Below are 26,982 nucleotides of genomic sequence, written 5' to 3' on the forward strand. Positions count from 1 at the left end.
GCCACGACCCACATTATTTTTGTAACATCGATATCAAACATCGAAACTTCATTATCATATATCGATCTTTATTAAACATCCCTAACTTGACAACAATAATATCTGTCATTAATTGAAAGTTGAAAACTTGAAACCAGTAACATTTTTTGTAATATATTGTAAGTTAATACGCTCATTAAATAAGATGAATTTAATTATTTTAAAAGGGATCTAATGTTTTTTATACAGCTCTATTATTTAATGCTTAATAAAGCTGCAAAATAGCTACTTTGGAGGAAACTAATCTATGTCTCTTATTTTTAAAAATTAAACGCTGCATAATTTAAATATTGAATTATATTGTTTTTTTTAACGAATTGAAATGAATAATTCACAGAAGGACATAACATCTACGTATATGGTGCAGTAAGTACATAATTATGTATCTTTATTTATGAGGACTAGGCTTGCAAAAATTGAAAAATCTGCTGTACGCTGAATACTAAATATTTCTAATCCTGGCGGAATAGACGAATAAATAATAAAAAAAATTTTACCCTTGAATGGCGGCAAAACTTGTATCACATAAAATTTTTACATTTATTTACATTCTTTATTAGTAATTTTCTCATTCTTACAATTATAGGCATAGGAGTCCTTCTTTTAGCAAAGAAGAAGTGAACACTTTAGTTAATCTAGTACAAAAATATAAACATATAATTTTAAATAAATCAACTAATTCCACAACAAATCATGCAAAAGAAGTGGCTTGGATTAAAATATCTAAAGAAATTAATAAACAAGGTTTCAAACATGTAAGAAACACTGATAGTTTAAAAACAAAATGGGAAAATTTAAAAAAAGAAGCAAGAAAATGTTCAAAAAATTTAATGAATATTAAAAGCACAGAATCCAGTGAAGTTATTTATCAAATTGTATCTATGATTAATGAAATGGATATGGTAAATAATAGAGCTGATTTACCTCATGATTTACTGCAAGAAGACAATGGTAATATATTCTTAGTGCCATAGCATATATATTTTTAGGTTCACACTGTATTCCACTGTTAGCAAGGAAGAACTAAGTGTACAAATAGTGCGACATTCCATTTCCTATGCATTGTGGGCACTTGACTGGCAAAACTCTTTTAAAAAATGACCAGGGAGAGCAAGGAAATGATACCTCACCCTGAGTAGGAATTCAACCAACAATCATCACATTTGCATTCAGACTTTATGCCATTGTGCCACAACAACCTTTAGACCTCATATACCAATCTGTGCAGCGATGTACAGATAACTTCGAGGCCACAACTCAACCATAATAAAATTAATTTAAATAAATATTTACATTTCAGATGAAGAGGATAACAATTCTTCAAAACTCTCTGACAATAATGATGATAAGCATTCAGATGACTCAGGTAAATAAAAATATATTATTTTATGTGTTTCTAGGGTTAGTATTTTTTTTGCTGTCACTGACTTTGTTTTATAGTTGGTAATACTATTTTTTAAATTTAATTAAAAAAACTGCTTGAAAATAGCACCCTTTAATTATTATTATCCACTGGTGTAACTCAAAGCTGTGCTTTGTCTTATGATCAGAGCGAAAGAGTGAGGATAATGGATTCTCCTGAATGGGAATGGAACCCACACCTCACCTCACCTATACAAGCCACTGTGCCATGACGGGCTCTACTTCCATATACAGTACAGTCAATGAATGGCCACACATAGAACAGATGTTGTCCTGGTGTAGGAGCTCAAGGGTATGACTGTTGAGGGTTTGATCACTATTTGAGGAAATGAATCATTATTTATTCATATTATCATTTCTTTACTCTGGCAACAAGACAAATCCCAGTGTTGAGTTCTGCCATTCAAAACACAATGCCTTGAAAACTTATCACTAGGTTCTCTCTGCCCACCCAGCTGTATGCCGGATACAGTGTGAAGCTCACTGTACTGTATTATGCAACTATTTTATTTTCATTCCTAATTTTTTCAATTTCAGATGCCAGTGATGGTGAAAAACAAGAGTAAGTTATTAATGTTTATATTTAATTTATTATTTTCAATAGTAATAATTTTAATGCAATCACTCAGAGTTCTACTTTAAAATCAATGGTTGTAGATTCGATTTTTTAGATATTTAAATTATTTTCATTTTGCCAGAACAAGGATACAAAAATACTACATTTCTTCGAGTGAAAATCGAACTCACAACCTTTCGCGTTGACAGTCGCACACTTGTCCCATGCGCCACGACTGGCCTTGTTCAATGGATTCATGTTGATAGCAACTCTTTACGTTTTTAGCTCATAATTTTCACATTATAAATCCATCCATAAATTACGTCACACGTTAATTGGATGTAAGACGACTATTAAGTGTTATTAAGTGTCAGGGGCCCTAAATTTTGTGGCATCATATTTCAAATTTTAATAAATAAACATATAAATATTATACTTCATTTAACATTTTTTAGGTTTAAAACTGATCAGCCATGATGAATTGGTACAAAAATCATGAAAATCGTGTGGTCTAATTTATGTATGGCCCTTATTATCCAAGTTGTTAGATATTTCTAATATCCTAAAATTTTCTGCTTTTAGTTCAAGCAGAGCTCTAAATTTTTCACCTCAAGAATCCAGTCTTCTATTAAAATGTATAAGAGATGAAAAAAAGCATATATTTAGCAAAGAATCTACTGGACAAGCTATTAAATTAAAAAATAATGCTTGGTCTAGAGTAAGTTTATATATTATTCGATATTCATGCATTTATTCAGTTGAATATTCTGAAAATCTTATTAGGTGCAACCGTAATTTATTTTACTCCATTTTTTGCATGGTCTATGCAATATGGAATGGAAGTGTTATAATGCGAACGGAGTGTCTTAATACAAAATACAACACACACACAAATACCAAATACAAATAATTCAATATGTATTTGTGTAAGATTTTAAAAAATAAGTCCCGCTGAGTGTCTTGTGCTGGTTCTTCTCAGTGCACTAACTTTAGTGAACTGGTAGTAAATTATTTAATGTACAAAAAATAAAGTTTCTATTTTTTTATTTTGAATAAAAATATTTGAATTTGAATACTAGGTTCCCAGGTTCCCTCTGCTATGTGCCAGTTACAGTAATTACTGTAAAGGTTTATCTAAATCCGTTCAGTAGCTTTGGCGTTAAAGTAGAACAAACATACATCCTCACAAACTTCCATATTTATAATATTAGTAAAATATAATTTTCATATATATTCTCATATTGTCATTTATCCGTAGATTTCTTATGCCTTTAACAAATTGAGCCCAACTAAAAGAACAACAAAAGTTTTACGCACAAAGTTTAACAACATGAAAAAAAAGGCTAAAAATGTAGGCTTCAAGGATTACTTTTCAAGAAATCAACATGCAAAGCTGGAAGAAGATCATAGTAGTAAGGTATTATTTATAAAGATTTCATTTTTTTTGTTTCACGCATAGTCAGGAGAGTAGTCAGAGGGCATCTATTGTTAAAAAGTCCTTTTAGAAATTTTCGAGAAGGTGGCGAAACTTAAAAAAAGAATGAATGAATGAAGCAATTAATTTCCCGACGTGGGAATCTAACCCACAGCAGTCTCGTTTACTTGTGCACTGCGCCACGGCGGCCTCTGCAATTGTTAAAAATGCTTTACAATGCACTGGATTCTCTGGTCTTGCGATTATTTAATAGTATAATTTTTCACATGTTAACAGTATTTAAAAAAGCCGTATATATCGATTTTTATAATAGCATTTTTTAAAGTTTTAAATAGAATTTTTATCATAAAGCATTTTTACGTCGAAATCTATGTTTTATTTTAAAATCGAATTATTTCAGTTGTTGGCAATTAATGTACTCGAAATGCAACATTTTTATTTTAAAATATTTTAAATATTTTCAGATTATTAAAAAAGAACCTCCATTTGAATACCAACTAGACATAGATACAGATCCAGAACACGATGACGATGATGATGACACCTTTCAAGAGTTGCCTACTTTTAATAAGAATAACCTAGAGCTCTCAGACCCGCTCAGTAATGTGTTGAATGGTGATTCTGGAATAGGTAAATTGTTGTATAATACGGTGGACGAATAGTGGCCGCGCCGACGTTAGCTATAGATGGCAGTGCAGAGTGAACAATGCGCAAAAGTTCGGAAATCGTAACTCGATTCGTCGACCGCACTATACGTTTCTTTCGTATCTTTCATATTATGCATTAATTTTACATTAAAAGAATTAATTATATTAGCGATTGAACATATATATTTTTTTATAATCCGTTATTATACTGTTCTATTGTTGCGCAAAAGCTTCTCTCCATTTCTTCTCTTGCCTATTTCATGCTATTTGACTCCAGTCAGGCTTGTAACGGTCCAACTTGTCTCGCTATCCCCGTTTTGGTCTGCTGATTCTCATTGTTACCTTTATATTTTCTTTTAAATTATATATACATATTATAATTTTTTTAGGATTCTTAATTGAGACATGTTAAGTATTTTATTATTTTATTTTCATTAACAGTTTGTAGGTGTAAATTATTTTTATTGTTAATACACATAGTTTTATTTTATTTTTTTTTTTTTTTTCATCAGTCTATCGCCGTCCACTGCTGAACGTAGGCCTCCCTCATCAAGCGCCAACCATCCCGGTCTTGGGCTTCTCGCATCCATCCGGTGCCAGCCACTTTCTTTAAATCATCCGTCCATCGTGCTACAGGGCGTCCTACACTACGCTTGCCTAAGCGCGGTCTCCACTCTAACACGTATCGGCTCCATCGACCGTCGGTACGTCTGGAGACATGGCCGGCCCAGTTCCACTTCAGCGTGCTGATTCTTCGTGCAATGTCAGTGACTTTGGTTCTCTGGCGAATCGCTTCATTGCGGATTCTATCTGTCAAAGAAACTCTGAGCATTGCGCGTTCCATCGCACGCTGATCGACCTTGAACTGGTGTACCAGCCCTACGGTGAGTGTCCACGTTTCAGCTCCGTAGGTCATGACAGGTAGGACGCACTGATTGAAGACTTTTGTCTTTAGGCACTGTGGGACAGACGATTCAAAAATGTGGCGGAGCTTCCCAAAAGCCGCCCAGCCAAGGCGTATTCTTCTTGTCACTTCCTTCTTGAAGTTGTGCCGGCCAAGTTGGATGGTTTGGCCAAGGTATATATAATCTTGCACAACCTCAAGTGTAGCGCCATTTACGACCACGGGTCTCGGGGGCACATGACTATTAAACATAACTTTCGTTTTGTCAAGATTCATCCCGAGACCCACCCGTCTAGAAGAATCGCCCAGGTCGTTGAGCATCTCCTCCAAATCATGCAGACTTTCCGCCATGATGACTATGTCGTCAGCAAATCGCAAATGCGATAAGTACTGGCCATTTATATTTATGCCCCGCCCGTTCCAATCTAGCGTCTTGAAGACGTCCTCCAAGGCAGCTGTAAACAGTTTCGGAGAAATGATATCTCCCTGTCTTACCCCGCGATGTAATCGGATTGGTCTTGTGCTGTGGTTTTGTACTTGGACGGTCATGGTCGCGGCTTTGTACAGACACTTTATCACATTAACGTACCGACAGTCAATAAGGCATCTCTGCATAGATTCCAGAACAGCCCAGGTCTCGATTGTATCGAACGCCTTCTCGTAGTCCACATAGGCTAGGCATAGAGGCTGATTATATTCCTCAGTCTTTTGAATAATTTGCCTAAGAGTGTGTATGTGATCTACGGTACTAAAGCCTTTCCGAAACCCGGCCTGCTCAACTGGTTGGAAGTCATCGAATTTATGAGTGAGACGATTCGTGATAACCCTAGAAAATAACTTATATACATGGCTCAAGAGTGATATCGGTCGGTAATTCTTTAACAAGGCTTTATCGCCCTTTTTGAAAAATAATTTTACCCTACCCCTGCTCCATGCCTCCGGTGTAATGCCATTATAAAGGATGGAATTGAAAAGACTGGCTAAGCTTATCAAAACAGGCTGGCCTCCTGCTTTGAGAAGCTCTGCAGTTATTCCATCTTCTCCAGGAGCTTTGTTGCTTTTAAGATGACCGAGGGCTATCCTAATCTCATTTATCGCCCAATGTTAATAACCAATCCTAATCCAAAAATTGCTACCATAGATTGAAATAGACAGAGATGGAGGTAGGCATGCAGGTTAGTGATTGGACAGACATGTCGGACAGTACGAGATAGACGTTAACTGGAGATAGGAGATACATTATTAATATTGGGCGTAAGTCGATCTCAGGAAGGAGTTTTATTTACATTTATTCAATTTATATTAAATATCTATGTATTACTATAGATATTAGCTACTTTTAAACCCCGTATTGTAACTTGGTAAAAATACCACTTCCATAGATTGACTTTAAGAATCTCTATTTGAGATAAGTGAATATTGATGCCAAAAATATTTTTAAGTAGTTATAATTGTGATATGAGGAGGAGGAGGAGGTAGAATACCCTGGTATAGGTGTGATACAGCGGGAAGCTATATAATAAAAATATCCTTACAGATTCAATAAGTCATTTTGGATCATCCACTCATGAAAATAAAGAAGTTGTAAAATTAAAAACGGAATTACTGAAATATAAATTGGAAACAGCAAAAGTAAGTATTACTTAAACTATTATGCATATTGTTTAGGAAAGCATTTTAGAATTTCTTATTCATTATATTTAGAAATGCAGTTACTAACGAATTAATATACAAGTCGATATGATATATTTTTTTGTATTAATGCTCCCGTAAAAGGATCGCACACGCTTCCATCCTGTATATCAGGATAGGCAGTGGAAACCCTGTTTCCCACTTTTAATTTTCGAGAAATTGTGTATGGAGTGGCGAAATTCAATGCCGTGCTTTGTCTTGTTACCAGAGCAAGGAAATGAAAAAAAATATTCACTCGAATCGTGTCAACAACATTGTGTTTACGGTAAGATACTGTGATACTACTTTATCCCGCATATAGCACTCTGCTATAGGCAGAGGCGGAGGAATCCTGGGATCCTAGTATTAAGACACTCCGTTCCCATTAAGACACTTCTGTTCCCCACGTTCTGCCCAATTCTCGAGCCCTTGAGTGACTGGCATTGAGTGGCGGAACTCAATGCCGCGTTTGCCTCGTTACCAGAGCAAGACATTGAAAATATTAAATATCTCATTTCGTCAACAGAGAATCAAACCTGACGCTTTTACAGTCGCACGCTTGTGCCACTGCACTACGACGCTCTCACTAGTATATTAATAGCTATATTTAAACTTTCTCAGTTAGAAAGACAAAGAATACAAGAATTAATTGAAGCGGAAAGCGCGGAGAGACAGTCCAGAGCAATAGAGACATCTCTCCGTTTACGGGCGGCGCGGTTAAACGCTGTCTCCGCGGAAATGAACCTCCCACCGACGCACCCAGCGCTACACTACAACGAAAAAGAAACCCTCGCACAACAATACATACAATTTGCTAATAATTAATAAAATTCAATATTTGTGTAGTATAGTAGTTTTTTTTTTGTAGAAACTAGAATTAGAACACTTTATTTAGAGATATTTTTAAATAAGAGTGGTGGAACAGAGTCCCTATAGTATTTTCATTTTTGTTAAGATATGATAGGCGAAAATTTTGGTTAGTTTCGTTTTTTTTTAGTCGATAATTCTGGACAATGCGCATGGGTGTATCGTGATTATCCACCAACCAAATTTTCGTGTCATCATGATAATCTTGACGTCTATACGTCGCGGTACTCCTTGAGGACTCTGGGGACAAAACGTTACGGTTCTGTTTAAAACGGTACGTCTGGTCACATTAGGTATACCATGCAAGCATTTTTTTATTTCCAGATTTTATCCCATATTTTAGATTTATACTTAAGAAAGAGTTAAAAAACTATCTCATGATATAAATGGTCATACACAAAAGGTATTTTAAATGAAACGACATAAATAAATACGAAAATTTTGTATATTTTACTTGATTGCGTTTTACAATATGATTAAATTATAATTTATCAATAAAATTATTATATTTAATATGCATTTGTACAATTTCATCTATACCTAGCTAAACTACGACATCTAGGAAATATAATACACATTGCCCATATACAACATGCTTTTTACATTGATATAATATTGTATCTACGGCAGACTAACATATTTATTTATAAAATACAAAATAATGGGACTTGTTGACTAAAGTCCCAAATGATTCACTATCAAGTTCATACTTCTCAGAAGACTGATTACATACATACAACAGTTTTATTGATACTTGGTTGACAGGTCATATTTGTTTTGGTGAAATCATCATCACAATGGCGTATTAGACCTATGTATATTGAAAAGTGTCCCAATTCGATTCTTAGGTACAAACAAATCATTAAACAAAATATATTTTAATGGATAAGTGCCACAAAAATATATTTAACGTGGACATTGGCAAAGTTATTGATTGATGGTGATATCAGTTCACAGTTAACACAGCCTATGAGACCGTATGACGTCATATTATGGCGGCTGTTATTTCGCATTATACAAATTTAAAAAATTACAACTTTGATATGAATACTAAAATTAATTTTGTTATTTTTTATAATTAGCCGTGTAACGGCGTATTATAAAAAAATATATATAATTAATTAGAAAATGTTATTAAAATTAATATAATTATTAATTTTAATAACATTTTCTAATTATTCATATAGAGTTTAATACTCAATAATGATGACAATCACACTTATTGTCAGCAATAGTTCATTTTCAGTTCCAGCATCGGAGTTAGTCGCGCCTCCCAAATAGGTACGTTTTTTAAAATATTTTACATGTCATCTATTTTTAATTAATATTTCGTGTCTATTTAACTTTTAGTCCTTTATATAGATCTTTTAACTATTCCTAGAAGACATTACCTATATCGCACAGTTAATTAAAAAAAGGATATAAAAGTAATGAACCTTTTAGGAATTAAGTATATTGTGTAATGTATTAGGTAAGTATACCAATTACCAGTGTTACCACACTCGTATCGTAGCCAATTCTTCTCATATCTTCTAATAGTAGTCAAATTTAATTGTGTTTTAAATATTAAACATGCGATATAGTGTCTATCTATAATATTTGAATTTGTTTTCTAAGAATGAATATGAAATTGGACTTGAATATTATAAGCAATATGGTAGAAGGTATACAAAATCTGTGGCAGTGCTCGCGCCATTATAAAGCGAATGGAGATTGCAACGTTAAAATTGCTTACTTATTACATAATTACAGCCTTATAACTATCTCTGTCCTATTTTGTATCTTATGAATGTTGATTGATTCATTTTTAGATGAGTACTTAATATTTCTATCGTGAACGAAACAGGCTCATTCATTTAAACATTTATTTCTAATTCCAATATTTTGGTTAAACGAGTACATCTTTTGCTCCTGATTGTAAGACTTCAATCTTGGAAAAAAAATATAATATAAAAATAACTTTTTCATACGTTAACACATAATATGTACATGTACATAAATAATTGAGCCAAATCACTAACTTTCAGTGTAAGAAATTGAATTATCACGTATCCTAGGTAACAGTAATTAAAATGCGATCAAAAAAATATGTTATAGTAAAATTAGCGAATAGCTTTAAGAGGAATTTTCAAGGAACCTTTTAATTTATTTGAAGACAATAATTTACGATATACAATAACTAATACATAGAATCGATACTAATTTATTCAGCTCAAAAGGCATAGGTAAAACAGTATTTTTAAGAGAAGACATTTCAGTCATATTTACAAGCAATCTAAGAGTTTAATTTGTACCGTTTTACCATACCATTTGAAGTATACAACCATTTCCCGGCGTCGTACCGTATTTCATTCATTCGCCACAATATAATATTAAGTATTGTTGTAACATTGTATAAAACTGGACGGACAACTCAACTCACTACGGTAAATGAGCATCCATGCAATTAAAATCTTGCATACTTGTTTGTGCAAGCTTATGTAAATAAAAACAAATGGCAGCCTTCGTTATTCATTGTACAAAATAACATGTAGAAATTTTAGTATATTCGTGTTATTGGCAGTCTCTGTCATTGTGTAGGTATATTCTTGTCTTTGGTCTCGAATTTCTATTTGAAGGTATGCCAGCCTCCAGTCGTGATTCTAATAAAATCAAGTGCCCAGCTCGTTTCTCATTCAAAAAGTCCAAACATCTTTAACTAGATGCCACTACACTTAAGTACTGGAGATGCACAACACAAATCACATATCAATAATTCAAATTCATACTGCATCCTTGCAAAGGCATTCTAAATTCTGCCAAGCGATAAGGAACATGAACCCTATCTTTGCGATCACGATGGCTTACCACTTTATAAAACGGGAAGCGACGACGTGCCAATGTTGTGTGAAGCAATAGGAGTCAGGGGAGTGAGCGGCGTGGCGGTGGCCGAAGGCGGCACTGTAGTTGCGGGAGTGTCTTGAGGAGGTTCAGCCGCTCGCACCAGCGTTCTACGAAGATCTTGAGCTCTCGCGGCCAGGGTTCGCGCAGACTCTGCCATGTCCGATACAGCATTCGCACATGGGAATTGTAGAGCGGCTGCTTTTGTATTCGCCACCGTTGCTGCTAAAGCGTCCGATAATGCATCGGAACATCTTAGTATCTTTGCTTTTAGACCAGCATGTTGGGCACTCCTGTATTCAAAAAAAAAGAAAGAAAAAAATAAATAAAATTATTTTACCTAAATGGCATTAAATGGATAAATATGTCAATATTTATCCTTGAAGACATTACTTGAACAATTTTTCTAGTAGTTTGAGCATACTAACCTATGCACAGTATCTCCCACATGAACAATTCTGTGTGCACTTAGTACTACAAATTTTCCGTGAGCAAGGAAGACATCAGGAGGTTGTCCCATCTCAATGGTCCTGAGGAACGCTTCGACTGCTGTAGATAAATGTGCGCCATATGTAGCAGTTTGTGCTGCGTAAAATGCGGCTAGTTGTCGGTCATCAGCGGGCAGCCTAGTAGCAGCAGCTACTGCACTCACCTGCAATTATAAGATTTATATAGAGTATTTAATATATAAATTAATTTAAATATTATATAAAATCTTCTAAATTCTACTTTATTTCTCTCTTTGACTCTATATCTTGAGGGGTCCAATAATAAAATTACATTAAGCAGCAGAAGTGGCACTAGAAACTAGTGCAACTACTCACCTCACCAGCGTGATCCGCATCCCGTACAAGTGCATCGAAGGAAGCCCGTAATTTATCAGGCAGCGCCGCCCTGATTTCTGCATTTCGTCTTCCAACTGCGGTTCTAGATTCAAGTCTTACGTAATCGTACTCTTCAGTCCATTCATGTTCTGGAACTGCAGGTGATCGCCTGAGGACGAAAAAATATAACATTTTAAATAAAAGTATTTTAGATTCACCATACATAAAAATATCACTTTACTTATTATTGAATGTATATAATACTTTGTTTGAAATTACTTATGCGGGTGCCATTACAAATCAGATTCCACGACTATTAATAAAATAAAACGTTTGAAGTACCTAAACAAGAGCGATGCATTTCCGTGTATGAACGAAGCGGCCCGCCTCACATCCTCGGTGAGGGAGCGCGCGCACGCCACGAGCTGGTCGAGCGCGTCCTGCGTGCCGTCCGTGGGCTCTCTGTCGCGCTCCAGCCGCTCCGGCGCCCACTCGCCGGCGTCCAGCGCGCTTGTCGCTTCGTGGGTTATGCGCTCGGCGTCCTTCAATGCCTTCACTAATGGCCGTAACTTTACTGCGATACCTAAAATTATTTAAGATTTGACTAAGTTACTAATGGATGTATTCATAACGTTTTTGAGGATGCTGTTGTAATTATTATGGAATTATTTGTATCATTTCATTCCGTTTTGAGCAACAAAAGATAAAAAAATAATAATAAAAAAATATATTTTATTGTTCAATAAAAGAACATAAATATTATGGTTTAAGATTGTTTCAGTTTTTCAAGTGACCTTTATCTTGGGCATCGTGTGCGTTAGCCAGTGTAGCGTCGGCGAATACTGCCAGGTCGTGTAAAGCGGCCCGCAGCCGTGCACCCGCCACGCGCACGTCCAGCACGCGCGGCCTGAGCGCCCCGCGTCGCCGCCATCCCGGCGAGACGTACGAGAGGAGCCGAGATACTGCCGCTGATGCTTCCTCCTGGATTGCAATTATTAGCTTTAGTTTATAATTTAAATACCGTGTACGTCGGTGAATAAAATATTAATGAAGTAACTTAACTTTTAAGTTAACATATAGGTAGTTAAATATATTTCGAAATGAAGAACAACGAATCGTGCTATTATAAGACCAAGAAATTGACGTCCTCGTTACATATGTTACTAAAAGTGACTGGGTATATAGCAGAAAATAATATATAAACATATTGTGTAAAGTATAAAATACTACATACTTGTAGTCGTTCAAGAGCTTCCAAAGCGGCATCACAAGGCAAAGGTAGAGCACGCGACCTCGGCACGTCGTACGTGCTGGAAGCCGAGGCGGAATGCGCGGAACTACCGGAGTTAGCTGATGCACTTGACGTTGCCGATGTTAAGGATCCAGTACCGCTGCAAGCTGAGTCTGCGCTAGCAGGCCTCGGCGCTCTCGGGGCGTCGTACCAATCAGCTGCAGGCCGCGGACAGTCGTATGTCCCGATGATACGCTGCACTGGCAACGGCGCCCTCGGCACGTCGTAATGTGAACATTCTTCAATCTGTAAAGAACCGCTTTTATTAAATATCATGTGGTTCTTACGTAATATTTGTGCATGCGTAATTACTATTTATTTATTTTACTCTTCTCAGAGCTTACTATTAAGGAAAAAGTTAAAAGGTCAGAGGAACAACTTCCTGTTAAATTAATTCTGCAGAAACTGCGAATGATGTCATGTAATCGCATTAAAATAATAAGGAACAGCAATTTTACAGAACCTGACCGTGAAAGGTGTCGCTTAAAAATGGCTTAAGTATTATAAGTATAAGTATTAAATATTTATTTACTTTTGTGAAAGCTGGAGATTGTTGCGCAGGAAGGGGTTGATGAGCAACAGGCGCAGGGGTGCGCGTGCGCCGCCTTTGCATCGCGGAGCTTGCATCGAACACCCCCGCCACTATTCTCAATCTGTTCCCCGGACATATTCCCTGGAAATAAATAATAAGACATTACATAAACTGTCTGCTGTTGCAAATTTAAGATATTACTTGCATAAGATACGAACTAATCATAGAATTACGATTTAGAATTTTGATATTTTTATTTAGAATAACAGATATTATGAACCAATTGTTTTTGGAATATATTTTTAACATTCTTGTAACTTTATTTTTTACTTAAAGGACACGTTATAAAGGCGCAAAAACTACGTACGATGACCTCAGAACGTACAACAAAACAAGATTTTACATAAGAAATACAGTACAGTGTCACCTACATACATATTCTCGTAAGGTGTACCTTAAATTTACATGTAAATTAAGAGAATTTAACCGTTCTACTATACTGTTTAAATTTGTCATGCATTTACTGTGTTTTCGTTTGTAAGCGTTTAGAGAACGCACTTACAGAATAAATAATACCTAATAGTGTTCTTATCTTTGTTCTGAGGACATATTTTTTAAAACAGACATACAAGACAATTATAACTTATCTAAATCTTATATAATATGTTACAAATGATATACATTTTAAATCGCTGTTATATTATAATGTTGGTAGTGGTATTCATTAATCAACGCCTTACCTGTCTCCCGCGTAAGGAGCAGAGCCACCAGCCCTCACTGCCGCCCGTGTTCTGCTCCAGAACTGTGAGCAGGTCCCCCCTGCGGAATGCCAGCTCGTCCGGTGACTCCGCTATGTTGTCGTATAGTGCGCGCGCCATACACTGTAACAATAGAATCTTAATAAGAAACTGACCAGATGTTTATATTTTTCTTTATGTTATATACTTTGAGTGATGTAATTTTATTATACATATAAAATATATAACATAATCTGTCAATTAATCAGGAAATTTCATGTAATAATTAAATATAATTCTCCGAAGAAAACAAAAGATGTACACTTACACAGACTCTACATTGAATTCTCTATAGCATGTAAAATTTCCAATAAGTATCAATTGACCTGAAATTTCTGTCATTATTACCTTGTAATATTTATTTTCATAATACATTATTTTCATGTTTTTCATTTTCATGATATAAGTGGTAATTATTTTTAAACAAAAAAAAATATAAGAACCTATACAATCGTAAGCACCTCTTATGTTAACCTTACTAATAAACTTCAATAATATTCAAAATAACGATCATAATCTTTAACAGCTCTCGTTGAACCTCAAAAAAAATCTGTCAAAAGTATTTTGCAATTTAAATAAATGGTAAATATTTCGTGTTAAATTGCTAAAAGATATTCCGTTGACACCAAGCTGTCGTCATAAATCCCGCATTACGGGATTGCATTTCAATAGCGTCCCGGGCACAGCTGCGAGTTGCAACGGAACGCGTCCCAAATCTACCGATAATGATGGATTGCATCGAGCAACGTAATGTTGCGGCTGTGGGCGTTGCTGGGGCACGGCATGTCCGTTGCCTATCGTTTATGCAATACTAGCGGCCCGCCCGCGGCTTCGCCTGCGTGAACTACGTTATTATTAATTTCTGTCTCCATGAGTACCTACGTCCTATAAGTGACGTGACTCCTAGCATTTGTAGTAACGAAGTTTCATACAAACTTTCAACCCCAAAAACAACCCCTTAGAAGTCGAATATTGCAAATTCCCGTCTTAGCGAGCACCTACGTCCTATAAGTAACTCCTATGCAAAATTTGAGATTCCTAGCACATGTAGTTTCTGAGATTTCGTGATGAGTGACTTTTCGATTTTATATATATAGATAACTTAACAAATATGCACAAAAGAACGTTCACATTTAAATTAACACTGCATATTTGATGCGGGCGCTTTGCTGCATTGTTTTAAATTTATAACGAGTTTAATGAAAAGGATTGAGTGCTCTAATTAAGTATTGTAAAGATCTCACTATTAATTCTAATAATATTTTATTATTATAAACAATATGTTTAAGATTTATTAACTACTAACCGGTGTTTTAGCTGCATTTTGTAGATTATTACATAGATTTAGCGAAGATTTACACATATCACAAGATGTCCTTCTTAATTTTCGCACTAAGGCAAGAAATTTCACTTTATTCACCATTTTAGTTAACTAGTGTGTGTTCATCAAGGGTTTATTGTAAACTGAACTCGTAGTAAGAAAAACAAGTTAAATATATGAGTTCAAAATATTATAACTGGTTAGAGATGAGTCAGATGCAGCAAAATAATGACGACGTCACAGGCGTACGTGATTTTAATGTGCTTTTATATACCTACGTAAATATATTTGAACTTAATTCTAGAAACCCAACAAGGTGAGGATTTCAATAATACTCCATTGGTTTTTTTAAAATACTCACCCTATTAGTATGCAAGTATGATGCAATTTTGGCTTATTAACAAAATATAAGGTAAATAAAAAAATTTACACTCGAAAGAATCTTAGGCAATAATTAGCTACGTACTATCTGGAATTTTAAATATTTTTTTGTTTATATGTTTCGAAAAGTCAATAGTAGGAATGTATCATAATTTAAATTTGAACGACTCATAATATAATGTATGGGCTTTATTGAAAAAAAATCTAATATGATATCTTCCAAGAAAATGTTTTTTCAAAATAGAAAAATATAATAATATGTATTAACATATATATAAGCATTAGCTTATTGTGGTTATTTTTACCTAATTATTAGTTTCAAAATTATTAATTTAAGTACCTATGTTATAATAGCATCGAAATATGGAATTTTTTAAATATTTCTTTCGTGTGTAGTTTGTTTATTTTTTTTATTTCAAACTTAATGGTATTATGGTAACATACTGCCTACATAGTAGGTAACTAAATACCAATGTGGATAAAAATACTAAATCTTCATCTTGTTTTGGAGTCTTAAAGATACCAGGATGCTGCGTAGCGCAGGGCATCTAGTGAGTCATGCAAGCTTAATTAGATTCTCAGAAACGTCTTCATATTGTACCCGTAAACTCAACGTGGACACGTATGAAGGCATACGCAATGACGGTCACCGACTCAACGATAAGCCAATATATGAATGAGTCTACAGTCTATCTATAATTACTAATAATTTGTACAAATTTGTATTTCTGCCTGTGATACTTAATTGATTTTTAATTACTGCAATTTTAAGACATACAAACAAAAATTCTGATCAAAAAATATACGAAGCGTAATTGGTGAGATGAAAATTAGGCTCATACCTTATATACCGATACAAATATACCCTACTTAAGTCAAATTTTATTATTTATAATAAACAGGGATAACTCAATTTTACAAAATATACTTATTTACTTATATTTTCTGAGAAAGTTCATTGGACGTAGACCACAGCCTTGTCGGACGAGATAATATTGGCCTTGTTACTTCTTTTCGACGAAGCCCTCCTAAATATTTCTAGAGGAAAACATCTACAATTGTAGTATTTCTTGTTGTTTATAATGACGTCGATGTTTATGAACTTTATGAACGGAATATAGACGGTGAACATAATACTAAAACCACAGTATTAATGTTTGTTTGCGTTTGCGGTTTGTATTGCATAGGCATTGACTGAAATAAATCAAGAAGTTACATTTACTTTGTCTATAAATTATTCTACAAACAACATATAAAAGTAAATAAATAGCAAACAAGTGGGCATTCTGTATTGTAAATGCAAATTTTATCTTGTGTTTCTATTTGAATATTTAAGACTGTGGAATAAGGGATAAATAAGGTTACATACAAGATTAATTAACTTACTTTTGGTACAGATAATTAATTAAGTATGTACGGTGTCGAGTATTTAAGCTGGCCAGTTCTTATGTAAATTTTATTTTAATATCGAAATCAATTTTGTAATTAATTAATAATTAAAGTGTATATTAATTTCAAAAAGTTAACCAATAGTTAAAAATGAATGATTTAAAGTTAATTCTATATTAATACGTTACTTACTCAGAAAAAATGAAGTAACCGTCCAGTCGATTGGGCAGTTTAACGCTTGAGTAGCCTAACATATGACGAGTCGAAAATCAATGAGGGATGTAAGCCTGAATGGCGGCGACCTACGAAGGTCGTAGATATCTAGTACGCGACCCAATACCACGCATGCGCATTGACCTTTTAGAAATACTGCTTTAAACTTGTAAAATATATTTAATATGCTTAGTCTTAATCAAAAACTAAAAGAATATAAAAATATATGAACAACGAAATGGTGATTTCAATAATATTTTTAGTAACAGTACAAAACCACAATGACGCTACAATTTTCTATCACAATATTATTCGATCGCTAAAACTAAAACACTTAGGTAGTATTTTAGTATAGAAATGTCGTATTTTAGTATAGAAATGTCGTAAGTGCTATTGTTATTTTCAAACATCAACATGAGGCATTCTACTATGTAATAATATAATCGACACAGTATGCCCTCTGCACAAACTACAAAGGTTCCCTTTGTAGCCATGTCAGGTCAACTGCTTAATCTGCTTGTGATCATACGCTGGGTTACCTCAATATATTGGCACTGATTTGCTTATCCATTTTTATTTTAAATACAGAAATAATATTTAGAATAAATAAATAAAAATCTAATATGACCGAGGAAATTGTAATTATTAATATTTGGTTTTTATTTTCTTAAATATAGAAATAAATAATTCTTTTCTTCATAATGAAGATTGATAAAAACTAAAAGGTTGTAATTAGACCAAAGAAACATTTACACATTATAATAATATATACCTATATTTCCTCGGATGGACTTTGGACCCCTGAATATGGTACATATTCCGTAGTCATACCTTATTTGCGTCAGGAGTCAAGACAACGTCATTATAATAATTATAAATTCTCATTATTCACTTAAAAAAATATGACAACGTTATTTATAATAATATTTTTAAGGTTTCACGTTTTTTCCCAGGTAAACAAAATGAACCTCCATGACATGAGATATTGAGTGGCGGAGTTCAACGCCGCACTTTGTCTACCAGAAAGGAGAAATGGAAATAAATTAAATATAATCATTTCCCCGAGTGGATATTGTACCCACAACCGTCGCGCATAGACGCGGTCCCACTGCGCCTTGGCGGCCTCAACAATTTCATATTAAAAATTATCATTATTATAACTATTAACATTATTGCTATATCCAAGCTTTACACAAATCAAAAATATTCATTTACGCTTATATTTCCATTTTTTTTTGCTCTGGTGTCGAGGCAAAGCGCGGCGTTAAGTTCTGCCACTCAACACGCAATTCTTCACAATTCGGCAAAAAGTGGGGAACGGAGTATCTATATAACACTGGGTTCCCTCTGCCTACCCTGCTGTGTGCGGGATACTGCGTGAAGCTGTTTTTTTTACACAAATCAAGGTTAAATGCATCTTTCCATCGATACAATCGAAACTGTCATGTAAAACAAATAAATGTATCAGGAAGCGATTGTGCCCACTTAAAATAGTCGTAACCGCTTCAATGCTATTCCAATAACGCGATGTTGAGTCGTCTGTCTGGCGCCTGTGTGCGACCGCAAGTTTTTTAATGAACTCCTTACTTTATATTCGATGGAAAAAGAAAAACATTGTGACTAATATGTTTTCTATAACGGTGAATTACAGCACTGGTGACTCTTTAGGCCGTTGGTAGAGCTGATTAATAATTATTTATTTATATGTCAATTAATATTTAACTTAAGAATGAATTGAAAACATAGTGGGAAAATATAGACATTTATAATAGTAATAATATTATTACGCTAGAGAATACCTAACAATAGTCCTTTGCTACACATATCAATCAATCAATATCTATTAGAGAACTAGAATAGCTCCTAAAAATATAAATATTCATTCATAAAATCTAGACTATTTAGATGGAAAGATCTTGTATTATGCCTTAAAAATCTAAAGTATTTGGATAAAAAGAGATGTTTTTTTTCTTTTTAAACTAATGATAAACCAAACATCTTGAGGAGAGTACCTATTAGCAAAAACTGGACCTTTCAATATAACCTTTTGAAATAGGAAAGTGCAAAGAAAACGCTTGTACGACACGAATACTCCATATGGTCGTCGAGATAGAATGCAAAAACAGACCACTTGTTGGAATCCAGTGCGATAATAGCTTTAGATAATAACGCATATGCATATGCAAAATTAAAATCCTTATCGACTCGTAAACGACACTTCTAAATGGAATGATGCTTCCAAAAGGTGTCCAATATTCTGAGAATATAACCTTCGAGTACTTAAAATGTTTGAATCGTATTATTTTTGGCGCCGTTAGTACCATAGCCGTCGTCTATTGTTAAGTAATATGCGGTAAATATGTATGTTGCAAATAGAATTACGCTCTTAGAATATAAATAAGATAGATATCAGTTCTGATTAGCGAATATATATCTACTATATATTGTCCATAAAATAATTAAAAGTGTAGATAAATTAGCTGGAATGAATGGTTAGTTAGGTCTACTTCTAATGGTCTAATCTGGATGATTTAGATTATTAGAATAACAATTTAAAACTCAAAATGTACTATAGGTATATTGCAAGTACATACATATCTCAAATGCTATAGTGTGTTAATCATTACATTTAGTTTATTCCAACTTATTATAAAAATAATTTTATAAACCTTAATGAGCTGGTCTTCCGTTGCCTATAAAAAGCCCAAATTTAATTTCATATTTAACAAAATTCATTCACAGTACAAATTCAACAAAAGAGGAGCATTGCTTATAGAATAACGTTGAGAGGGGGCTTTTGAAAAGACGTTCAATGGTGAGAGAGGGTGAGGCGTGGTGGCGAGTTGCAACTCTCAATTGCATTCTAAAGATAAGCGGGAGTGGGGATTCTACCTCAATTTAACCACTGTCACAATTATTCAGGCGCCGTTTGCTAAAAATCAAGTAGCTAACAATGGTGGCTATGAATGAAAATTTTACAGGCTGTTGTTTTTTCTCTCGTGAGAACGAATAATTAACGTTTCATCGTGTCCTCATTTTGCTGGTTTGTTACCCAATTCGTCGGTAGCGAACTGATGCCAAACGGCAGTCCGTGTCGGCCACTTGTAGCTCATGTCCGCTTCATCATTTGGCGTTTGTCCAACATTGCACTGTTAAGTACTACGTGTATTTTTAGTGAATGTATAAAATGTACATTTATTGCTTATGCAATATATTCGAAAGATATATAAGAATTATGAATAAATTGTCAAGTATAGCTTAAAAAAAGATTTCTCTTGTAAAACCCATATATTAATGTTGGAATTCAAAAGTGGATACAGCACGGAATAGACACAGGTTCATCATGATTAAGATATTTACTTGGCTGGTTTAAAATGAATTGTTCTCAACACTTAAACAATTTTGTCGGCAACAGCTCTTCACCACTCAAGAGCTCTGTGTCTGACTAAAACTCGACCGCTGCGCTGCCGCATCCTCTTTTATTTGCACTCGCTGTATTATGTTAATTCAAGACTTTAATTTTGGAATTTGTATGGTTACTTTAAATCCCTTGAAGCTTTTGTAACTTGGCGAAATCTGTTGCTGAGTTACATTGTATATGTAATACAGTTAAGCTAAATTTTAATGACGCCTTGATACTTTAAAAAACCCTTTTATTTCTCACCAAAAATAATACCAGTCATAGTAACAGTCTCCTAATGCAATAATTCGTAACTAAATAATAAATGGAAGACATAAATTGGACGTTAGAGCGTCAGCCAGACTGTGCTACATTATGCACAAGATGGCACCCTAGCTTACCCAGCGCTGCTCAAACATTGCTGAGGAATAAGGAATAAATTATTCTAATATCGCTATCGATGTCTCTATTTCTAAAAGATGGTTTCTTGATACATAATAAAATAAATATTAGTATTCTATGTCAAGATAATTTGTAGAAGCGATAGCTGTGTTATAATATTAGATAATAATCTAATAAAAAGACTTTGTTTTACTTTTGAAATAATTCACGCCCTTCCAATTCTTTTGAACTATTTTCTTTTTACTTATACTTATGTGACGTTATAAAGAAACTACAAAAAGAAACTGCAATATAGAATATTCGTGGATTATTAAACATGTGCCATAATATTTCACACGTCAAATATTTCAAAATTTCTTCTCAAATCTGTTACAATGCTGCGACATCGACTCGCTCTGTTCCCCCAGGCCCCAGGCAACGCGCCGTCTCTTGACAAGGATAAATTCTGCGCTACCCTCTTTTTATCCCACTTATAGACTTTATACATTTGTTGAGCTACAAGTCATTACTGTATAACTTTCCTCCCTCGTACTATATACTCATACAATAGATGTAAAAACAAATATAAAATCAAAGGCACACCATGTTTGTTGCCTATGTACATCGACACAGGCAGTGGTTCTCGTCCGTTATAGAAAATGGATGCTGATATTAAAATCAATTATATTCTTCGTATTTAGCAATAAATTTTAACAGTTGTCTTACTCTTAACTATAAATAAAATAAACCACATATGAAACTTTTTTTTTAACATAAAAATTATAAAAACAGCTTATTTTTAAGTTTTATTAGTTTTAATAAAATATATTCCTAAACTTTACGTTTGAGAATGACTGTGACAAAAATATGGCTAACGACCGTAATTTTGTATAGGTTTTTACAAATTATGAAATCAGCATGCCTGTAGGTACTTAAGTGTCACACCGATTATTACTACAAACACTTTTGTGTGAAACGTATAACAGAAAATAATTTAAATATTATCATTATATATATTATTTTTCTGTACATTAGGTAAGACTAGACTTTTATGATTTAAAATTTATATTTAACATATTTTCTGATTTCCTGTGTAGAGTTTGATACTCTTACCATGTCTCGAAACCGTAGATGAAAGGTAATGTGAATGATTAACGGTGAGATTTATTACTTTTTTTGCCTATTAACCACATTAAACTATAATGAAAATATTTTAAATCATTTTGAAAATTTTTTTCCTTACTAAAATGTTTCCATTAACTTAATGACTTATTTAATCTGTGGAATTATATATGTGGCATTTACATTGGTACCATACAATTCTCCAGATTAAATATAATGCAATAAACGATCGTGAGGCTTTATTAATGACAGGAACAATCAATTCTACAACGCAGCACCATTGCGTGTACGAGTACAGACGAAATTGTAGTTAACAAAAGGAATCAAAACATCCTTTAGTATACTATTCTGTAAACAAAAATCAAGCCCCAGTCAAAACAATGAACAGTACACGCTACAAGCTAGTCTAGACAGATTTAAATGAATAAAGAAAATGAGTACATGTATTTTCAACTTGGAATATAAAAATAACTAATTATTTTTCTTTATTATTATTATGTTACAAAATGGCAAAATACTATTTTATTAATTTCATAAATAAGTAAACAATATGTTGAATATAAACAGTATGTATGTAATGTCTCGTAAATGTGGCGGAAAGTGCAGAACGGAAGTGTTTTATTACGAACGGAATATTTAAAGGTTCCCAGGTTCCCTTTGCCTACCCTGTTATGTACGGAATACAGCGTGAATCTGAAAAAAAGTATTTAATCTAAATCTAAAGAAGAAAATGCAATATTAATTATTATATGTGAGTAGGTATAGCCCACTCGTAAGAAGTAATACAGCTTATCACGATATCAGTGATGATAAAACTCGATGGATACTTCCATATCGAGTATCGATATTTACTTAAGCTCCTCTGTAGATCGTACATTACATTGTTCTCACGTAATATTATAATTCTGTAATATTTTTTGTTTGTCATCATAATTATATGATATTTTATGTTTGTTATTTGACACTCGAATAATTGTATTAAAAACTAACCTGACCTCGCTTCTGATCAATTAATTAGAATAAACATTTTGAAATAAACAGGTTTTAAAAGTTTTGTGTATAGTTTATTTATTTTCAATGCGCGTGGTATCATTTAAATAATAAAAATAATAATATAATTTCAAAATATCTAAACAAAATAATTTATAAAATACGATAATATTTTGCATATTTTGTTATCTGTACCTCAAGCGTACCGCCATCGCCACTCCAATTGGTGCGCTCTCGACTGACTAACCGTCTGTCTGCTTTTGACATATAGCAAATATTCGCATTTCTGTGCGTATTTTTTTTAAATTTCCCGCATCGGCGGGCGCTATGATTAAAAAAGGGAACTAGAAGACGAAATTTTGATCTACTAAAGTGGGTACACACGAAAAATCTAATTGAATCTAACACTGGGATGTTTAGATAGATAATATCGATTTTACGCACACTCATTTATTTTTAGTAATTCTGAACAATTAAATATACGTTGTTTCTTTATCATGCCATCTATTGTACAGTGATATATATTCCTAAATGAAATAATTGTCGCACAAATTGGTAAATGATGTAAAAAAAGTATGCTTAATATTTTTCGAGCAGTAAGTAGAAGTCAAAATGTTTTTAATTGACGAATAATACACTGTGGATAGGATAATATTTAATATTTATACTGATTTGAGACTAAGTATGAACAGCAAGTCGCAACTAAATGGTTAATATAAGTCGAGCCAGTCGACTAGCTCATGTGTAAATAAAGCTTAAAAATCACTTCGCCGCTCCCCCGGTTCCCCTTTTTTAAGTGTTTTAGGGAGAGGCGAGGGTTGAATGTAATTTCCAAGACATAATTCGATTATATTAAGAATAAAGCCAATGTGTACACCCGCACTAGTTCACTGATAGTGAACAATATGAAAATGTGAAATATTTAGAATAACTATAATTCGATGTTAGCTAATAGAAAAATAAGGCAATATATTTTTACGATTTCATTTTGTGACGAAGGCCACATTAACTAAGTTGTTCAGGTTTCACTAAAACTAATGACACAAATTTTAGTTTGCTAATCCAAAGAGAAAATAGTCTAGTTTAGGTAAAATAATAAATTCATTCTTTATTTAATATTTTATAGAGATACATACTGTAATAAAGTATTTGACGTATTTTAATCATTTAGATATCTATGTATAATTTTTATTAAGATTACATGTTCTGTTCGTATTTCTGTGACGAAAGAATAAAAATAACAGGTAAATTATGATTTATGTAATAGTTATTTCGCTATTCACAATATAGTATACGACTTATATAATATTATATAGAATATCTACTCGTTACCTTTGTCTCAGTGCTCGGAATAGAAAATGAACAACAAAGATATGTCGCCTCGCCTAATAAAGACGATGAATAGACGTAATTTCTTTTGTATTAAGTACATATATTTTATATATTCTTACAGTCACAAACAGAGAATTTTCATAGAATATAATAATATAGTAAGAAAAATGATCAGGTACTATCGTATACATAAAATTAATATTGTCGGTTTTAGAAAATTTAAATAGATTTAGTGCGTGTACGGCTATATGTAACATCATACATTTAAAAACAATATTTAAATAACATTCATGATATACAGCCATTACATTACATTTTTTTATTTGGAGATAATTTGTTTATAATTCTTTAAAAATAATAGGACACTAGGAAATTAATAGTCAATAGAAGTAGTTACGGAAATTACAAAATTATTTATCATATATTCACATTTCTCAATAATAGGAGCCAAGTACAGAACGGAATGTATAATCTCCCCGCTCCAAGTGGAAGCACGCTTGTGATAGCAGAAAATTGACTCCCTTCAAAGGCGACTGACTTAACTCGATTTGAATTAACAACTCCTACCTATATTTGCGCATTTTACATTCTTAATAATTTATATGTTTTTTGAAGGTCCCTTTGGTGCTTTTTGTCAGATTCTTCCCTAAATTTTTAAATATTTTGAATAAGGATTAGGCTATCGGTGGCTGTTACAGTCTTCGCTTTCCAATTATTTTTTTTAAAAAATAAAATGGCAATAAAGATTCTGAATTTTAACTTAAAATAAATAAGCTTTAAAAAATATTTTTCAGTCAATTTATCTGTTGGTATGCACTTAAATATCGTATAAAATTGTAAATTAACTGTACAGTGAAATTAGTGAAAAGTGATATTTTGCCACCCTTTTTTTTATTGATATCTATAAGCCCCCCTATACTTACCTATTACGTAAAAAAAACTTTTGCCAATACTTGTCATTTTTAAATTAAACTATTACAACAAATTGTTAAACGTTCTAACTTCTACGAATAAATATTACTCTTAATATATTTATAAACATTATTCAATAAACAAATATATTTAAACAATACTGTCATCACAAAGTGTGGGTGTGTGTGTGTCACAAATGTTTTATTATGAACTATAAAAATCGAGGAATTAGAAGACCATTCATCCACCTACATAAAGTTTGGTTTAATTAACTGATTCTATTCACATTGATGAATCGGGGCTAGTCTGAAAACATATTCGAACGTTTGGAAACGATTACGGTTGTTGTCTTTTGTTTAAAACAAATGATAAGCATAAATCTTAACATAAAAATATTTTAAATAACGTTTTTTATTTTTCCATATTGTGATGCATCATGCAGTACAGCATCTGTGCCGGTAGTGGGTTCGGTCTGCATTTTGGGGTAAATAATAATTTTAACTTCCTCGCTCTGGTAACAAGATAAAGCGCGCCGAGCACGCAGTGTCTCGAAAAATGAGGGAACGAAGTGCCTTAACACTAGGTTTTCTCTGTTTACCCTGCTACATGCCATTGCCATGCCATAGTATACCATTATACTATAAAGCGTGAAGCTGACAAAATCCTATATGTATTTAGAAACTTAAATCAAAAATCGATCTGCAATATTATGTTTAACAATTCTGCAACTTTATAATTTATGTTTTAGTTATTTATAACTTTATAACTTTAACGAAACTTTCGACGTGATGGTCAGTTTACCACTAAACTCGTACCTCTAGTGGTTTACTAACAGTAAACCACTAGAGGTACGAGTACTAACATTTTAATGAATATTTGTCATTTTAAAGTAAAGATGGGGAAAATTGTAGACGAATGGATCGCAATTCGTATACGTCCGCGTCAGCGCTGGACCTTGTAAGTGAATTTTTTGGTAAAAACATTTTTAGCTCGCTGTGTCGAAAAAAGAGAAATTTAATACATATCGTCGGGGATAGTGCAAATCCGCGTAACTAGCATTGGATAATTTCGCGTAACTGACATTTGTAGCTAAATCTCAATTTCACGGCCATTCGACGTAAGATCCCGATTGGCAGCCTCCTGTTAGATGGGATTTTTTTTTCGACCAATATAAAGCTAGATTTCGCCTAAAAACAATACTGCGTATCTATAATCGACAATTAACAGTACCGCGTATGTCTTCAAGTGTCATTAGAAGTGTATTTTGTAGTTTATTTTTGCTGTCAAACTTCGTCAAAACACATTAAAACAAGTAGAGCTTACTAAAGAAATCGCTGGCACGCTCGAAACGTCATAAATTAAGAACTGAACTGAACTGAACTAAAGAAATCGAAGCTTTATCTTGTTGCGACACAACCACTTTTAGATAGATAAATCTCTTTATTACATACATATAGAAAATAAAATATTTTACAAGAGAAATATAGACCAATATTGAAAACAGATAAAAATAAAAACACAACACAATAAAGACATTTAGCGCATAGAGGCAGTATGTAAAGGCGACCTTATCACTACTAGTGATCTCTTACAAGTATAATTAAATAACAATAAGATTTATTTGTATCTATTCCTTTTTACTTTTCACTTTTAGTGCATTCTGCTTAGAAAGTCCC

The 26,982-nt window shown here is 33.4% G+C and overlaps 2 protein-coding genes across 6 annotated transcripts in view; one reads left to right on the forward strand and one right to left on the reverse strand.

The window, feature by feature from the left end:
- Nucleotides 1-94: 94 nt before the first annotated feature.
- On the forward strand, nt 95-7,519 carry LOC146537618 (uncharacterized). Of its 2 annotated transcripts, XM_085188803.1 has the most exons (10): nt 95-158; nt 377-405; nt 626-990; nt 1,340-1,405; nt 1,999-2,023; nt 2,600-2,735; nt 3,276-3,434; nt 3,917-4,082; nt 6,541-6,635; nt 7,296-7,519. In XM_085188803.1, exons 2-10 carry the CDS (start codon nt 398-400, stop codon nt 7,497-7,499), a joined length of 1,224 nt encoding a protein of 407 aa, XP_085044929.1. In that variant the 5' UTR covers nt 95-158; nt 377-397; the 3' UTR covers nt 7,500-7,519. The 2 variants fall into 2 exon arrangements, with proteins under 2 accessions (XP_085044929.1, XP_085044928.1); XM_085188802.1 differs by lacking the exon at nt 95-158 and having other exon boundaries at nt 165-405.
- Nucleotides 7,520-7,968: 449 nt separating this feature from the next.
- The window catches only part of p130CAS (Serine_rich_CAS and FAT-like_CAS_C domain-containing protein p130CAS), a 49,915-nt gene continuing 30,901 nt past the window's right edge, over nt 7,969-26,982 (reverse strand). For 3 of the 4 annotated variants that reach the window (XM_085188799.1, XM_085188800.1, XM_085188801.1), the window contains exons 2-9: nt 13,809-13,949; nt 13,069-13,209; nt 12,480-12,782; nt 12,040-12,226; nt 11,588-11,828; nt 11,246-11,414; nt 10,850-11,073; nt 7,969-10,714 (exon numbers count right to left, since the gene is read on the reverse strand). In XM_085188799.1, coding sequence (XP_085044925.1) covers nt 10,393-10,714; nt 10,850-11,073; nt 11,246-11,414; nt 11,588-11,828; nt 12,040-12,226; nt 12,480-12,782; nt 13,069-13,209; nt 13,809-13,949 — 1,728 coding nt within the window. In that variant the 3' untranslated portion in view covers nt 7,969-10,392. Of the gene's footprint in view, nt 10,715-10,849; nt 11,074-11,245; nt 11,415-11,587; nt 11,829-12,039; nt 12,227-12,479; nt 12,783-13,068; nt 13,210-13,808; nt 13,950-15,171; nt 15,320-26,982 lie in introns of those variants that run through there. The other variant, XM_085188798.1, reaches the window with a different exon arrangement.

Source organism: Heliconius melpomene, chromosome 7, assembly GCF_056956725.1.
Source record: "Heliconius melpomene rosina isolate 202511_hmr_F chromosome 7, ASM5695672v1, whole genome shotgun sequence".
In the NCBI taxonomy this organism is placed as follows: domain Eukaryota; kingdom Metazoa; phylum Arthropoda; class Insecta; order Lepidoptera; family Nymphalidae; genus Heliconius; species Heliconius melpomene.

Bases quoted from the DNA above. Each gene is read 5' to 3' on its own strand.
- LOC146537618 (XM_085188802.1), top strand. From the start codon at position 362: ATGAATAATTCACAGAAGGACATAACATCTACGTATATGGTGCA. The intron at 3,435-3,916 runs GTATTATTTATA...AAATATTTTCAG, and splicing joins AAGAAGATCATAGTAGTAAG to ATTATTAAAAAAGAACCTCC. The intron at 4,083-6,540 runs GTAAATTGTTGT...ATATCCTTACAG, and splicing joins GAATGGTGATTCTGGAATAG to ATTCAATAAGTCATTTTGGA.